The sequence below is a fragment of the Pyrgilauda ruficollis genome, unplaced genomic scaffold, assembly GCF_017590135.1.
Source record: "Pyrgilauda ruficollis isolate IOZ18807 unplaced genomic scaffold, ASM1759013v1 scaffold8, whole genome shotgun sequence".
Taxonomy (NCBI): domain Eukaryota; kingdom Metazoa; phylum Chordata; class Aves; order Passeriformes; family Passeridae; genus Pyrgilauda; species Pyrgilauda ruficollis.
The window spans coordinates 6,208,745-6,226,824 of NW_024529932.1; the positions used below are offsets into that span (position 1 = coordinate 6,208,745).

At 40.1% G+C, this 18,080-nt stretch overlaps 1 protein-coding gene across 2 annotated transcripts in view; it reads left to right on the top strand.

The window, feature by feature from the left end:
• Positions 1-18,080, top strand: part of CRYL1 (crystallin lambda 1) — a 50,236-nt gene that overhangs the window by 25,882 nt on the left and 6,274 nt on the right. For both annotated transcript variants that reach the window (XM_041487404.1, XM_041487403.1), the window contains exons 5-6: positions 209-403; positions 8,663-8,768. In XM_041487404.1, the coding sequence (XP_041343338.1) occupies positions 209-403; positions 8,663-8,768 (301 nt within the window). The remainder of the gene's footprint in view (positions 1-208; positions 404-8,662; positions 8,769-18,080) is intronic.

Sequence of the window (18,080 nt, forward strand, 5' to 3'; positions counted from 1 at the left end):
CAGAGTTTGATTTACTGCAAGTTTAATTGTTTCTTTTAATTTGAGTTAATGCACAAGCTTTTATTGGATTAGTAAAGTCTTTCAAGGTCTGAATATCAGGCTTGCTGTCTTCTCTGGAAATTATCCAAGCTAGTGCCAGCTATAAAGATGCTTTATATTAACTTGTTCTGTTCATGGCTGATGTTCTTCTTTTGTCTTTTTTCTCGAGGTAAATCCACCTTACTTTGTGCCATTGGTTGAAATTGTTCCTCATCCAGAAACAGATCCTTCTACGACAGAGAGAACATATGCCCTGATGAAGAAGATTGGTCAGTCTCCTGTCAAACTAAACAGAGAAATTGAGGGGTTTGTTCTGAATCGACTGCAGTATGCAGTGATAAGTGAAGCTTGGAGACTTGTAGATGTATGTATATTTTTTTTTCAGTACTTGGTCAGTTTTGTAGAAGTGATAAGTGAGATTGTATATTTAAACACCCTTTAAATTTGTGTCATCTTTGTTCAGCTGTCCCTTATGAACATAAAATGTTTATTTAAATGTAAATTAAGCCCAGTAAGAAGTGATATCAGTTATAAAAAGCAAAGACTGACAAAAACGAGGTGATATGCAGTGGTAAAAATTATTCTTTATCCTGCTTTCTTTTTTCAGAATACTGTTATTTTCAGGGCAATTAAAAGAATTATTTTAAAAGCACAGGAATCAAAATACCAATTTTTCTTTTTGTAGGCATCTCATCATTTCATGTTTGTTTTTTTCTAGTGTTGTTGGCCTACTGTACAGTGGTCATTAAAGTATTTTAAATGGTTTTCTCTTTGGCCTTTCAGGAACTGCACTCATAGGTTTAACTGTTACTTGATACTTGTAGGTAAAGACAGATTTCTCCTCCTCCTGCCCATTCAGACTTCTAGCTGAGAATCATTTATTTGTGTGCCTTCAGCTTTTCCCACAGTTAGCTGCTCTGTGCTGAAGCCTGATCTCTCAGCAGGAGCTGAGTTATGAGTCTGTTGCTATTCTCTTGAGAAGAGTTTCAACCGAACTTTAATAGGACTTACTTTCTTGTTGTGGAGTGTTTTGATTTTTCAAGCTGTTTAAAACAACCATGCGCACAAATGCAGGTAAAAATCTTAAAACTAAGGTAATATTTCTGTAAACAAAGCAACTCTCTTTGCAAAGAAGAGACATAGTTGCTGAACTGAACTGATTTTGCTTACCTGTAGCTGACTTTCACTAGCAACACAATACAACAATACAAAGGAGGTGGTGAATAATAATAAGTAAAACAATGTTGTAAGGAAGGCACTGATCTACTACTGGAGATGTTTATTTAAATTTTTTAAATGGCTTCTGTTGTTAAACTTTTAATACAAAGTCTCAAGTTTATGGTAAGAAAAACACCTTCAGAAAGCTGTGGCCATGTTGGAAAACATAGAATAGGAAAGACAGTAACATACAGTCACAGAATATTTTGGATTGGAAAGGGTCTCTGGAGATCTAGTCCCAACCCCTACTACAGCAGGGTGCACAGGATCACGTCTGGGTGGGTTTGGAATAACTTCAGAGGAGAACACTCATTCTTATGGGGAAGTCTGCTCCAGTGCTCTGTCAACCTCAAAGTAAAAATTTTTTTTCTTCCTATTCAGATGTAACACTCTGAATTTATAGTTTGTGCCTGTTGTCCCTCGTGGACCAGTCACCCATAGTCAGCACAGGCATTCAGGTAATGCCTCAAAAATCTAACAGGGTTCTTTTGCGTCTCTGAGAGGATAAACTCAATGGTGGAATCCACTGCCATAGTAACCTACGATGCTATAAATTTGAATGGATCCAGGGATCATTTAGACACATTCATGTTGGACTGTGCAGAAGCAACCTCTAGCTTCAAAGTCTCAAAAGATTGGACTGCTGGGAGCTGAGGCAGTACAGTACATATCCCTGAAAGTATTATTCTCTGTTTGGTCTTGTGGAAGGAATTTAAGAACACTTCATGGGCTGCTGTTGGAAAGGAACTACTGAGTTGAGGCAAACCTTTAGTATGAACCTGCTGTATGGATGCTTTTGTGGCAGTCGTGGTGATGTGAATAGTAATAAAATAGTGCTTGAAGGATTGACAGATATAGAAAGTTGCTTTTGTTGTAAATCAAAGTTTCCAAGTCGTTTTGTTCTTGTATAATTTTATTGTGTCTCAGCCAAATACACATTTAAACAGTAACAACTTTGGTGGCCGTATTGCCATTCCAGAAGCCTGAACAATAGCAGCTGTCAAAGGTGTATAGTTTCAGCTGTGTGACTTCAGGCTGCACAGTGCCTTTGATGGGAGGAGAATCACTGCATAGGTGAGAATTGCAGGCCTGGGCCAGTCTGTGTTTCTACTGTTGTGCTGCCAACTTAGTAATTTTTATTGCAAGTCATGTTCTTTTGGTGTATTCCACTTTCCAAATGGGGAAACATAATTCTTGCTTCTGATTGTGAAGTCACTTTCCAGTTCTTACTGTTGAAAACATCAATCTCCCCAACTCTTGTCTTTGAGAGACTCCTAAAAATCAAGTTTTACTCACATTGGTTACATTTCAAACAAATGTTTTCATTACTCTGAGAAGCACTGGGGGATTGTTTTGTTGTTTTGTTGGGGTATTTTGTTGGTTGGTTGATTGGTTGGGGTATTTTTTGGGTTTTTTTCAGTCAGTTGAGCTTATTTCATTAAAGAAACTAGTGGAAGTTTCTCCAGTAGAGCTACTAATGTCCTGTTATAGTCATTGGTGGTAGGACCGACATGCAGTACAGCTGTTCTTACAACATTTATCTTGAAAACATTATAATAAATAGGCTGATTAGCTTGCAGAATATGTTTTAGTTCCCATATCTATCTGGGAAACTGACAACCTATCAGTCTTTCTCTTTTCATTAGCAGTGCTGTGTTGGGATGGATGAGACATGGGCGAGGACTCATGTTATGGGAGAAAGACTCTGATACAGAGCATGACAGTGAGGATGCCGCTGTGTAGAAGGAAATGTGTGGGACTGTGTGGGGCTCACTGACTTCTGCCATGTGGGTCCAGGAGTATGACACACTTTTAACACAGCTAGAAATCTGAGGTAAGGCTCTGCCAGCACAGAAATCTGGGTGCAGGCTCAAGACTCCACATGGTGCTCAAGTTGCATGTGGCATGGATGCTGGAGCACAGAGAGGAGCATAATTCAGGGCAAAGAGATTAAAGTACCAGTGAGCAACCTGAATATTGGGATACAGTTTGTCTTTGCTGAAGGTGCTGGGATTCCCAGCTGCACACACAGGGAGGCTGGCATTTTACAGCTGGGCACAAAACGAGTGCTTTGAATGCATGACTGGTCTGAATGTGGGAGTGGGAAGTGTGGTGGTAATTAAAAAATTAATAGGCTTGAGAGTTGAGATCCAATTTGTTGGAAAGTAGGAGAAGGAAAACTCATTTGGAGATGTACTGTTGAATGCTGAGAACTTTGTTTATATGGATAATTAGGAATGTAGATTACAGAATGCAGAAATTTGACTTTACAAGAACTTAGAAGCAAAGACCGTGGATTCTTTATGGGTCTAAAAGATGTAATTCAAGCAAGTGCTTCTCTTTGAAGTAAGAGTGCTACAAAAAGATATTTCATTTTGGGTCTGAGTTAGTCTTTTAGTGACAAGATGTCTTTTCAAAGATTGCTTTGACTTGCAAGTCACAAGCATTTGGGCAGTGCAGGTGTTTGTGGCAGGAGATTTTTGTATCAGTAATCTCTGTCTCCTCATGCTCCACATTTATTCCATGATAAAGCAGATAGTGAGAGCACTCCCTTCCATTTCTTTAAGGTCATGTGTCTGAAAACGTTTTGTAAGACCTCATAGCCTATCTGAGACTGGCATTCATGTAGGTTTCTTATTTATGTATTCAGTTGTTAGGGCTCTGGTAGAAATGTTGCAAAGCTGATAAAAATGAGAGTAAAAGAAGTTCTGTGAGATGTTGAGACTGAAGATCCTTATTCCTCTCTTATCAACCCTAAATTTTTATATTACCAGTTTGGAACCATTAGAATAACCTTTAGCCAGTAACATGAAAAATACCTCAAACTGCTTTTTCTGTTATTCTCTGTTACCATTTATTTGCTTTCTCACATCTCCATTGAAAGTGGTCACTGGTGTGTCTGATTTTGTTCATAACTCTTGGAGCAGAAGCTTACTGCCTTTATTTTCCTGGGAAGCACACTGTGCACTGTAGACATCATTACTTTTGTACTTTTACCAGTACATTTTAGAGTAGTTTAGGATTATATTGCAAGGGCTGTTAATAAAATAGCTTGACTTTATTTTGTTCTGATGGTAAAATTTTGGTTAACATAATCCAGAAAATAACAACCAAACAGTTTCACCAGCACTTCAGTTCAGGAGTCTCAAGCCTTACTGTGAGTAGCTATGGTTGTCATTTAACTGTGGATCACCGAGTGAAATCTTTTTGAAATATTTTCCTGACTATCACCTGCAGTTTGCAGGGAGGTCATAAAATACAGCAGTAGAGATAGCAGGTGGAGCATAACAGTTTTTTGATATGATTTAGAAGTTTCAGCTGCTTTTAGGAACATGCTAAAACTCTTACAGGATGGACTGTGTAAGTACTCTACTTATCTCTGCATAAGATTTTAATACTGTTTTAATGTGTTTTTTTTTCTTTAAAGTGAATTTTCTATTATGTTTTAGTCATTGTAAAATATGAGAAGAACAGGCAGCTCTTCAATTTTTGTTAATCTTTTGGAAAATAAAGTAATGGTTTGGCTATGTGTCCATTTTAGTTTGTTTTTTGTGGCAATCAGGTGCATTGGCTTCAATCAGTAATTTATGTACCTCTCTTTTTTCAAATGACTAGCTCACCAGACTTTAAATGTTGGCAAGATTTTAAAGTCCAAATTCCTTACTATTAATTATACTACAGTGTTATTCAGACACTTTTTCCAAAAGATTGAAGATAAGGTATAGGATTAAACATTTAGTTACAGTGCCTCATGAAAGGGGATATATCATAAAAAGGAAGTTTAAAGGGACAGGAAGAGAAATAGTGTTGATACTAAGTGTTTCTTACAGGGTGAGGTGCGTGAGGGTGCCATGGAAGAAGGAAGATAAAGGCCAGCAAAGCAAGGAGGTGTGATGTGTGTAGGACAACAAGTTTCTTAAACATTATGAAATGGAAAGATGTAGAGGGATATAGGAGAAAAGTCATCTGCTCAAAATGACAGGACTGGAAAAAGATCTCATCAGGGTGTGGATGGAAGGGACTTGATTGAAGTGATAGTGAAGAGGAGGGTGTAACAAGTACTGTTGAGACACAATGGATATATTAGTGGTAATCAGAGAGAAAAAAAAATACTCAATTTGGGAAAGAGAAAGGATGAAGTGGCAGATTTGGAAACAGAAAATATGTGGTCCAGGAGACAGTGAAGTCCAAAATAACTCTTTAACAGACTGAAGTGAGTAGGAGAACATGATAAATTGGTAGAATCATAAAAAAGTAAGATTGTGATGTTTTTGGCCATTACATTTGGTATGATCACAAACCAAGTCCATGACAGAAGTTGCGATGTGGGTGTGACTCAGAGATGAAAAGAGAGATTGCTGATTAAAACCAAGCAGGTTGGGTCAGAGCCTAATGCTGGAGACTGCAGAACCACCACAGGTTTCTGGAAAGGTGAAAAGGGTCCCTGCATAGGGAGAAGGACTAATAAAGTACCACAGGTTCATTAGGATAATCTTGTGGTATCCCTGGAGGTTAGAATCGTTAGGAAAATGAGATTGTGGTACATAAGTGTTGTCATAAGAGGTGTGGAGGATTCTGAGATAGTCTAGATTTTGAAATTTGACTGGCCATTGGGATCACTGAGGATTTTGGTGGAATTTGTTTTAAATCTTAATTCTATAGCTGTATGAGCTTCTAGTGAACTCCTACCATATTTCCTCTTCCCTCTGACAAGTGCTGGAGGCAGAGGCTTACCAGAAGGGTAATTCAGGATGAAAAATCCCCTTGGGAAGATTAATTCACACCTACACTTAGTGAAACCAGATAGGAACTCTTTCTTGTTTAGTTCTTAGCATAAACATCAATCCTTGTGGAAGACACCTTGCTGACCTTGCAGCCTGGTGAATCATTCCATCAACTGATGGTCTCCTTACCATAAATGGGAGTAGGATTATTGCCTAGGGTAGAAAGGTCTAACTTGTTTATCATTTATGTGTTCTAGTTTATGAAGAGAAGTAAAAAACTTTTCTTTAGAAGGGTCTTTTTGACAAGAAGAAGTTGAGCTCATTTGTATAGAACACTGTATTCCTCAACTGAAGGGATCTGTCATGCTTTCCTTCTGGTAGCAACAATTTTTGCCTTTTAGCAGCTGCAAACATCAACTTGCACTATAGTCAAAAGGCCAAGAACAAAGCACTCATGATTCTGAAGGCACCTGGTCTTCAAATATATGAGGACTATGGTATCCAAAGAAAGTAAGTTATTAATTTGAAAATATATTTGAAATTATTCTGAAGTGCTTCAAGAACCTGTTAACTCTTTTAACATCATGTTTACAGTTTTTAACTGCTGCTGTGGTTCAAATGCTTGTCTGGAATTTGTGGTTAGTCTTTTGTCCACAAATCCATGTCAGCCAGGGGGGGCAGGGGGGAACCACTCATCAAGCACAGCTTTAGTAGCACAACTCATTGTTTGGATGAAGCACTCCCCACAGAAGAACACTTTTGTTGGCTTTGCTGACGTTGTTCAGAGAAGTTGCGTTGCCATGTCAGGGGAAAAAGCTTTCAGAGAATCTATGGTGCCTGTGTTAGTTATCCTGATGCTGGTCTGTAATCTGAATTCTCTCTGAGGTTTTTGTTTAGTCCTGTCTTTATGCAGACCTTTCTGTCTGCCTCTAGATGAGTTACCTTACCATGTCTATGCTTTACCTTTAATTTGAAGATAATATTGCTTTCTTATCCCTGCCATTTTATGGCTAATAGTTAGGAGAACTGTGTGTTCCATATATGGTACATAGGTCTTAATAATTATGTCAGTGTTTCCTTTTCAAAGTAGTTCTGCAACAGGGATTCACACCGGCTTGGTTGACGGGAACAAAGCCTACTAACAGGCTGAGTCTTGAGGTTGTCTTACAGAAGTCTCAGTTTAGGCCTGAGATGATGAAACTTGATGTCTGTGGCCAGTAGTAGAAGTTATGTTGATTTGTGGCTTTTAAGTTTCTTTCAAAGTAGCAGTAGATTATGTAAATTGTGGACACAGGAAGACACTGTGGGTGAGATTCAGCTCATTTAAGATGGGATCTTGAAAATGTAGACAGTGATATTTAGGCTTCTTACTCATCTTTCAGTTGTGAGGAGAATTAGGCCCTTTTAGGACACAACTCATCTTACCTACTCTAGATGCCTGCTTTAGGATGCTGATTTCCTTTTTCCCCTGGTGATTATAAAGAGAGTCTAGATGTCTAGCTCAGATGCCAATGTCTACTACAGATCAGAAGAGTTGTCCTGCGTTCCCGTAACTCTAGCCTATGACTGCATGATACAAAGAGGCATTCAGACAGGGCCTTGCAAGAGAGAAACTTAACAGAAAATGATGTGGTTTTGTTTTGTCCAAGCAGATGAGTAAATGAGTATGAGTATTCTGAAGCTTAAAGGGCCTTGTTAAGGAAGAGGCACTGAGTAGGCTGAGCACCTCAGAGTAGGGTAAAAAAATAAATTAGAAGCATTTCAGCATCTCTTTCACCTTCCTACCCAGAAGGAAATATTTTCATGTCTCTGGGAATAAAGAGAACAAGTTCTCAAAACCTGATGAAAGTGGTTAGAACAAGTCTTCATTAATTCATATATTTCTAGAAGGTGGAAAACAACCTCATGTAATAAACAGTATTCTTCTCAAGTAAATCACTTTTTACAAGCCTTTCTGTGCTTGCCCCAGCCTGATGGAGGCATTGGCTTTCTTGTAAGTGCTGCATGTGGGTGGAATAGCAATGCTCCACTTTTAACACGAGAAGAGCTTCATTTTTCTTGCCAGCTTTTATATCCATATCCTGCCAGCTTTTGGGATGTGGGGCTGTCAATGAACTCAAGAACCCTGGGCAGGTTGAGGCTGAGTAGGTTGAATGTTGGGTGAGTTTTGTGAAGGGAGTGGCAATTGCATTGTCTGAGTGTTTGGACCCAGCCTTTTTTGCAGGTGGCCTCAGGAGCAGTACCAACTGGTGCACCACCATTCTGCTAACTGGGACTCTGCCCAAAAATCCAGAACTAAGAGAATATGAAGGGAGGTGTAACATTTAGCCAAAATTCCTGTATTTAAAGGGTTGGTATAGTACTTGGATTTGATATAAACTCTTTAGGCCGTGTGCTATTAAGAGTGTTATGCTTGCTTTCTTCTCTGATTCTCAGTTTCAGGGACTATGAAGTCCTAGAGATATGAATGAATGCTTATGCTGAACCGTAGGAGGGCTTGCATAGTAGATGGACATTTCTGGCAAACAGTTGTGTTTTTCTCTTTGAAATCTTAATTGCTATTTCTAGCCTTAGTTTTTATTACTTCCCTAATTTTTAAATTATATATTAAAAAATGGGAAATTTTATGTTAAAAGCAAACATTCACCAGTCTTCCTTCCTGTTATACTTTTGCTGCTTAGGAAGGAGTAATATCTCCTACTGATCTAGACCTTGTGATGTCTGATGGATTGGGAATGCGATACGCGTTTATTGGACCTCTGGAAACCATGCACCTTAATGCAGAAGGTAGGTAGTGTAAAATGTTCTGAATATGAAGGGAAGGCTTGCTTTGCACAAGACACTGGAAATGTTACGTAACAAACCAGGTTAGGATTGCTGTGACTATGACTTGTCTCTTTTTTTAATGTAATGGTAAGGAAAACTTATTTAAATTGTGACGTCAGTGGAAGGAAATGGATATTGATTATCCTGTTACAGATGATCAGATTAAAGATAACAACCTATTAAAACACTAGCTGTGTAATAAATTTTTTCCAAGATTCATCCCATCATACTTTGACAACATTGCTGTAGCCATAGTTCAGAACCATCTGAGTGTCAGGTAAAAAAAATAATGAAAACGTTTAGCTGATAATCCAGTGTCAACAGATGAATACTCCCCTGCTGCTGAATTTGTAAATATCCCTAGAGCTGCTGTGCTTTAAGCTTATATCCTGAGTAAAATAAAATTACTCTTGTCAGCAAAATCCTGTGCATACAAAGCTGACTTGACAAAATAGTCAAGTAACAGTTTGACATCTGTATTGCATAATTAATACTTTTAGATGTTTTTGGATAGTATATGTGAATCCCAGGTAAATAAAAAGTGAATTGTGTAAAATGAAATAAAAATTATGGATCAGCATCACAAAGGTTTGAGCAAAGACTTCAACAAAACACGAAAACTTCAAAAAGTTAAGATCAAGTAAATACTAGCTCTTTATATTAAGGGCAGTGTGTTTATTTTGCTTTTGTATGGTCCCTGACATGGTAGGCTCCTGCTCTGCTGCTGGATCTTCTAGGCAGTGCTGCAGTACACTTGTGCACTGAAACATTTCCCCAACAGCCCCTTGTTGGCTGGCTCAGTAACTTGGGTTATGAGAAGTATTGCTTCACTCCTGCACTTGCAGATACATTGTCTCTGAGTCTAGAGCTGCTCCGGTTTATGTGCTCACAGAGTGACTCAGGCTCTTGCACTCATCAGTTTAAATGAAAATTGCTGATGGCTTATGTTCATCGTTCTGTGTCAGTGCCAACTTCTCTTTGGTTGCCCAGTATTGCTTCACATAATCTGGAATAATATGGACCTCCTCTTCATTGCCAAGGATTTGCTTGACTAACCTGATCTCCTTCTAAAGCAAGATGATCTGCTTAGTGGATGAGGAGAAAGACATTATCTACCTGGATTTTAGTAAAGCCTTTGACACCATTTTCCACAGCATTCTCCTGGAGAAACTGGCTGCTCACTGGGTAAAAAGACTGTCTGGATGGCTGGGCCTAGAGAGTGTTGGGGAGTGGAATTACATTCAGCTAGGGGCTGGTCACAAAGTGGTGTTCCCCAGGGTTCAGTGCTGGGCCAGTCCTGTTTAATATCTTCACTGATGATCAAGTGTGCCCTTAGTAAATTTGCAGATGACACCATGTTGGGTGGGAGTGTTGATTTGCTGGATGGCAGGAAGGCCCTGCAGAGTGACCTGGACATGCTGGATGTCAAGACCAAACAGGCTGCCCAGGGAAGTGGTTGTGTCACCATCCCTGGAGGTATTGAAGAGACATGTAGATGTGGCAGTAAGGGACATGGTTTGCTGGTGAACTTAGCAGTGCTGGGTTAACAGTTGGACTTTATCTTAGAAGTCTTTTCCAACCTAAACAATTTTATGATTCTATGAAAGGCTTCTCTGATGCTTTGTACTGTCTTTTTATTATTAGTGGAAGGAAGTGGAGGTAGATACAAGAAACTGCCTCTGTCCTTTCCATTAGCCTGTCAGCTTCACAGCTTCACAGCAGCTGCCTTTTTTTACAGCTATAAGATATTAGTTGCCCACAGTCTTAAACTCTTTCATCAGTGAGGAAGGATGAAGGAAGCATGTGAGAGAAAATAGTGTTATTTGTAGAGGGAGAGTCCCTCTTTTTTTGTTTTGTTTTGTTATGGTGATGTGATATTGTTGTTTGGGTTTGAATAAATTTATTCCAATTATTTTTTTCTGAGATCAGTGTTTCTTCTTTCCCTGTGGCATGCATACATCAAGATCCTCCCTTGAACTTCCTGTGGGCTAATGTCACTTTTTGCCTCTGTTAGTTCTTACATCCTTTCCTGCATATTCATAAATGATCCTATCAAACCTATAATCTAGGCCACTTTAGGTTACCATTTAATCAATGCATGAATATTAGGAATGCTGACTATATGGCAGTGAGCCAACAGCCTTGAACATGGAATAAAATGACAGCGTCAAGTCATTAAAAGGAGCAGAGACAGCAACAACAGTTTGGGGACTGAATTGCAACAGACAGGAAGGAAACTGCTTTGGGGAGGAATAAAGCATACCCAAACTGCATAACAATGTAAAGTTGATGGTTGATTTCATCAAATAAAATTAATGTTGGTATCTGTTTCAGATTTTGAGTTTGTCCTCTTATGATTTCACATGCCAGCATCACAACAAATGCTGTTATGTCTTTTACAAGGAAGATCAGTAGACTTCACTACAGTCAGTTTGCCTGTTCACTGTTGTGGGATTATGTTAGCAGACACAACATCCCACCTGTACATGTACTGGGCAATCTGTGAAGATGGTCCACCCTCAGTGAGATTGCATCTCCTAATCTCCTGTTTCTTGAAAAATCTGGTTTCTTTTTTTTTTCTTTTTTTTTTTTTTAAGCCCTTGCAAGCAATCATCTATAGAAGCAGAGGCTATACTATAATATCCTGTGTTTTACAGGTTTGCAGCAAAAGTTCTTTATATGTATGTAACAATTGGCTTAGATGAGTTCTTTTCTTAGTAGGTTAATTAGTGAACTATAGTTGGAACTTGATCTAAACTGCCAATATTAGCAGAAGAGCAGGATGGGGGAGGTTGAAGGATCTTTGTTGCTGTTTTCTCTCCTGAATTTATATAAACACCGTTCCAGGATTATATTCTACCTGTCACTCACTGAGGTATTCATACAAGTGTCTATGGGAGTTATGTGGAAATTTGGTCTGATATATGGTCCCCACAAGGAAAGTATAAATATCCAGTAAGCTAGAAATGAGTCTTCATGATCAAAATTGTGTTTCTCTTACAGAAAGTGGGAATACTTGCTCATCTTAGAAGCACCTGCCAGGTGAACTGGTTTTGGGTGATAGGGGCAGAATGATTGTGCTGTGTGAAGAGCACAAAATATGAAAAGGAAAGAGTGGGGAATCATAAGTCATAGTTCAAAGGGAGGAAATTTTACTTGTTGTGTTTGGCAAGACATAGCCAAGTGTGGTCTCTAAGAATTATTCTAAACAGATATGCTGGCTGGTTCAAGAGCAGATATTATTTCCATTGCTATGGCCACTACTTCAATGCTGCTGTACACGGAGCAAACCAAGCCTTAACCCAGTTCAGGAGCTTTTATACTGCAAGCTGGTCAGCAGGTGTGAGAACATCTAAGTTAGTAACATCTAAGAAAAGGAAGACTGCCTTCTTTTCTGTCCAGTCTATGTGTTATGTTTTAGGATAATAAAATACCTCAACCCAATTCAGGATACTTATAGAGGGTACCACTGAGATGGAATATCACAGGGGGTATATAATCATACAAACCCTTTTAATTTTCATAAGCCCACCATATATTTCATACATCTTTACATGCATTCAATTCCCTTCCCATTAGGCTGAAGAAAGCAGTTTTTAGCCCTTCTAGAACTGCTGTTTGCCTCTGTGGAGCTGCAGGGCTTTTCTGTATGAAAGAGTTTATATGCAGTAAGTCAAGATGTGAATTTTTCAGAATACTGGCTGCTGTGCACCAGTTTCCTTCTATGGGCTCTTAGGTGTAAAGTAGTTCCCTCTGCTTTCTGAAAGGAACACATGGCTTTGCACAGGAATTCTTTGTGCTTTATTCCTCAAGTCATTACAGATGGTTCCCAAAGAACACGTCTTGATGCATTAATGAAAGAGTATGAAGTGATCACCAAGTGAAGTGATCAGAAGGAGGAATTCATCCTAAGTTTGAATCTGATCTAAGAATAAGCAGTTCATAATGACTCCGTTTAATTCCTTGATCCAGCTCACAGCAGGCCTGCAGAAATACTTGTGCATTGCTGTTGAGGTGATAACATTAGCACAACAAGAATAAAACTTTTTTTTTGTGCTGCCACTTTTTCAGTGCAGTTCCAAGTATTTGTGCTACTAGAGCCCTAAGTGAACTCATATGGCAATTAATGCAGTGTACAAAACGTCCTGTGAATTCACACCCTAGCTCAGAGCATGCATCTGTGTTCAGACACACCCTTGATGAAGATAGGATTACATTTAGAAAGTTGCCCTTGGAGGTGTAATGTCTAGAAATGTAATCCCTCTATCATCAAAAAATTTAGGGACTTTTGTTCTCTGAACATAATATAACCATGTCGGATTCCTCCATGATGTTCCCTTTTTTTGTTAAAATACATCTTTTTTTTTCTGTTATCATCCATACTCATCTTTCCCTGCAGCCTCTTCTTAGATTTTATGTGCCAAAGTTAACCCCACCCCAGTCTTTTCAAATTGTTGATGCTATTGCATCAGTGGCTTGACCATCATGCCTCCTCTCTTTGAGTCATTACAGTATATGCTGCTCATCAGGTTGAAAGTCATCAAGTTAATACTCAGTATGGTGGAGCACCCTGTCTTGTCTTTGGCATGTTCTCTGTCCATGCCAGTGGCCCTTGCTCCTGCCTCTCATTCTCTCTCACAAGTGTCTCAGTGCTTGCTAGGCTGGTTTACCGAGTTTGCTTGCTTGTATCCTTCAGCCCTCATGCCTGTTGCCTTTCTTGTGAAGAGAAAGGAATGAGACAGCATACAAGAAGCTGATACTTTAAGGTGCTTACAAACTACAATGCATGAACATACTACATTTTATACTGTTGTGTTTTCACTTCACTTTCCTCCTGCTACAGTCATTGTCCTCTTTATGAACTTCACTTGTGTCTTCTCTTAGGGCAGTGAAGCACTTTATGCATGTTTCTAAGCCAAATATCTGTCCTGAGTTCCTTTTCCTTCATCAATACTGTGTTCATCTTGGTGATGCAACTAGAGGCATTGCAGCAGTAACCATGTTTGTACCACACCAGTGCAAGTTCTCAGGTAAGGATCTGCAAACCTTAAATGTGGTTATTAGAACAAATTATTGTGGGATAGTTCATTAGCCATTTCGGAAACTGCCTGGACTCTTATCGAAACTGAATAAGCAGCAGCTTATTCCATTATTGGAGCCTTGTGTGTCCTAGATACATATGGGCAGCTGAAGAGCCTTGAATCAATGCCTTTGTCTTCTTTGTGGTAACATATTCTTGTAACTAGACTGTAGAACTCAGAAATACTGAGAGAGTTTGGGATTTTCAAGGAAAATAGAGTATTCCCCTTTTCATCTCTATAATCCTGCATATGCTGCCCCCTTAGAACTTTCTGTAACTCATTCTTTTTCTTTCACCCCCTGCCATAGCTGTGACTAACTGGTGGGAGGAAGATTCAGGAAACTTCTACCTTCACTAGAGGTATTTCTGTTTTGTGTTCATAGTTCTCAGTTGCCTGCTGCAACATCTGCCTCCTCCCATGGCCGCTTTCCTCCAACATTGACTAGGTGAGCGTGTGCAGGAAAGGGGAAGGTTTAGACAGGGAGCCAGCAAACCACACAGACAAGAGGAAGCTATCATCCTCTTCTTCTGTCCCAGATGCATCTTGTGTCATTCTGTGTGCGTTCATAGTGACGCACAGCATGGGCACAGCAGTGGCCCACAAAGAGAGATGGTTGTTTTAATGAACCCCATATACCATCTTGCTGTTTTTCCATCTCCCAGGTGCTCCTGTCTGTTTCACACTCTTTGCCAATGCTAATTCTTCCAGCTTAAGCTGCTCCCTGGGTAGTATCAACAAGGATTAAAGAGATTCTGACATATTTGTTTTCCTCTCTGTCCCTGTGGTCCAGCCAAGGGCTCTTCTTATCCACCTTTGCAATAACCCTGACCCTTGAACCAAAGGACTCCCAAGTCTAAAGGCCTGGAGTCAATTATTTGCTAGGAGTTTGCAGTTGAAAAACAAAGTGATTTTTTCAGCAATATTCCCCGTTGCTCAAGTACCAGCTTCAAGAAGGCATTCAGTCAGTTGATACCGATTACTGGAATCAAATTAAAATTGCATTTCATGCTGGGAGAACTGTCTTGAGTTATTAATTTGAACTACTGATTTTTTTAATCCTTGAGTGAGACTGTGTGTGTATTCTAACTTTTGATCTACTGACTTCACTTGAGACTTGAAAGATTTTGCAGTGCCCACCCCCTGCTTGGCATGCAGCATATGTGCCTGCACATTACCATGTGAGCCACAATGTTGATATCAGCTGTACTGATGCTGCTGTTCTTCTCTAGACCCCTAAATTTTTTCTCATTTTTTCCTCTTTTGCTGATGTTGCGTAAGGTTTCTTTTCATTCCTACATTACACACAGTGGGTGAATTGTGCTACCCAGCCTGCATTAGGCACGTCTCTGCTGCATTGATGGGCTACACCCACCCCGAAATTGTTCTGATTCATTCAAGCAGTAGGTGAACTGCCAGTAGGAGCTTGATTTCCAGGTCTAGCTGGCTGAGTGAGCTTTAAAGGCCGTTTCCAGCTCAGGAGTTCGTACTCAGCAGGTATGGTTCAGCTATATCCAAGCATTCAGCTTTCCCAAGATACTAGTGTGTTTGAGGCTTGTGAAAAAGATTTCCGGTGCAGTCTTCTAGTCTACCTTCTCATTACTACCACAGTCAGAACTACTCAGATCTGTGGTATTATTGCACAAGTTTACCAGATGTTTGAAAGGTTCCCGTTGACTTTTGGAAAAGTACCAAACTATTCGGTCTTAAGTGTCATAGACCGGTGTGAGCTGGGTAAACACCAGAATAACTGGTAACTGACACTGCTCAGTTTACCATTCCTTCTGTTGCCAGTTGCTCATGGGGATTTGCTTGAATTGTAATATTTGACTGAGTTGCCTTTTGTTTATTTTGTCATTGTCCATCTGGCAACAGCTGCTGGCAGAATAAATCTGCACTCTTCTGCATCAGTCATTTCTACTTCTGCATCTGGGAAGATTCTGTGATGTTGTGTGATGTGGGAACATTTTTGCTCAGACTCCTCACTGTTAGAAGACAAAGCTCACATGAGCAAGTTGCATGTAACTATCTTTGTCTTGTGGCTGGTGCATGAGTCTTGTAAAGCATTGTCTTGGGTTCCCAGGATTGCTCACGTGGATAGCATACCCCTGGTAGGTCAGTCTGGGTTGGCTTCAGGTGCTGAAGTCTGTGAGCCCAGCTGTTAAAATGTAATAGGCAAACACTTATGCTAATAGCAGGATATGGTCAGAAAACCCTGATACCCAGTGGTCCTTTCCGTAGTGCTTGTGGAAGTGGATGGTGGTCTCTGCTTCTTCCCCCAGTGAAGAGATAGGATGATATCACAGCCTGTTCCACATCCCACAGTAATGCTTCTCTTCCTGAAGCTCACTTCCTGCCAGGGATGTTTTGAAACCCACTAGGCAATCTGGAGGTTTCTGGCTGTATGTAAATCAAGAAAATGGAGCAAAAACCAACGTACCTGTGTGATTAGCTGGCATTCCTTCTTGTGTTGGGGAAAGCCAGAACGTGCCAGATTGTATTCTAGGAATGCATGTGCTCCATGGGTAGATAACAAAAGGACACAGACTAACTGATTGCTGATTGTCACACTCTTGGCACCAAATATAGGTTCAAGCTATTTAACAAGGCTGTGGTTTTTCTCAGAGCCTCCTCCTTCCTTCCGATACTGGAGATTGTTTCTAGTCCATTTTTAAAGGAGTGGAATACTCTCAAATCTCTTTACGTTGCTCTTACGCAATGGACATATTATCCTGTTCTGTCCTTTCAGTTGTTTAGCTGATGGTCATCATGACTTCAGAGTGCTGAAGGAAATTTAGTACTTCCTTGAGGCTTTGTTCTTTGAAAGTTCTTCTTTGGCCCAGAAACAAGAGTGTTCTCTGTCCTCCTGCTGACCTCAGAGGCCTTTCAGAAACTCTGTACTTCAGCAATTTCAGATGTGTTGAGCAATCTAAGTGGTGTAGCTTATGATACATAGTTGGCAGCAGTCAGAGGCTTCTATTCATTCATTCCAACCTCAGCCATTTTAGGGTTAGACAGATGTGACTTCTAAGGTATTGATATCATACAGTAGTGTATTCCAGGGAACTGTTAAAGAAAGAGATCACTTAATGACTCATGACCTGATTTGCATTCTTTAGTGTGATAGTCAGGCCTGCCCACTTATATTTCCTGCATTTTGTGGTTTGATAAGACCATGAACAGTTCTTGTTCATGCTTTTCAGTCTGTACAATGTCCTGAGTCTTCATGGAAGAGTTGGGAACTGTAACTGCTAGCCTTTGTCTTTTGCATGTTCCTCCTCTTTGCTTTGATAACTAGCTAATAAAAATAGAATTAAGTATGCAAATTCTTCAGTCTCTGTGGTTCTCAGAAGCCTTTAGTGGATGTCCAGAACTTCTCAGATCTAGGGTGATCATCAGGATAATCCATAGAGTTGTAATAGTTTGAACTCAATGATCTCAGTCTTTTCTAGCCTAGTTGATTCTGTGATTTTATCAGTGTCAGCTTGCTTACTGCCAGACAAGCAGTGCTCATTTATTGTTGTGATGCAGTTTCTGATGTCCTGATTGAGAAAGGCCTATCCTTATCCTTTCTTGATTATGTGGTAGTTAACAGCACTAAAAAGTCTGCTAGATCTGTATGTCTGCCTAAGTGACAGATTTCTCTTTTTGGTGCATGTATGATTTCATACTCTCTAGTGCCTCAACAATAATTGTTTAGAGATTCCTACTGGAGCTGATGGAACCCGGGTCTTTCTGTAATTTAGCCAAGGTCTACTTGGCTGCCATTTTACCCATCATTACCAGTTAGCTAGTTCTCAGGTTCTCTGACCGTGTGTTTTAAGAGCTTCATAGATCCTCTGTGAAGGTCCTGAGGTCAGACCAAGCTCTCAGGGTTTTATAGAGTCTTGAAAAACCCCAGAAGTGGAGACTGCACAACCTCTATGGGCAGACTGTGCCAGTGCATGAGTGTCCAGTCGGAACCCCTCATATCAAATTGTGCCTGTCACCTCTTGCCTTTCTGCTGCCCACAAATGTAAAGAGCCTGGCTCCTTGTGCTTGCTGACCTCCCCACAGGCTCTGCTGCAGCACTGCAAACTGCTGGTGGGTTCCCCCACAGCCATCTCTCCTGCAGGCTGAACAAACCCAGATCCCTCAGCCTTTCCTCACAGGACAAGTGCTCAAGCCCCCACCATTTTGCTGGCTTCTGCTGAAG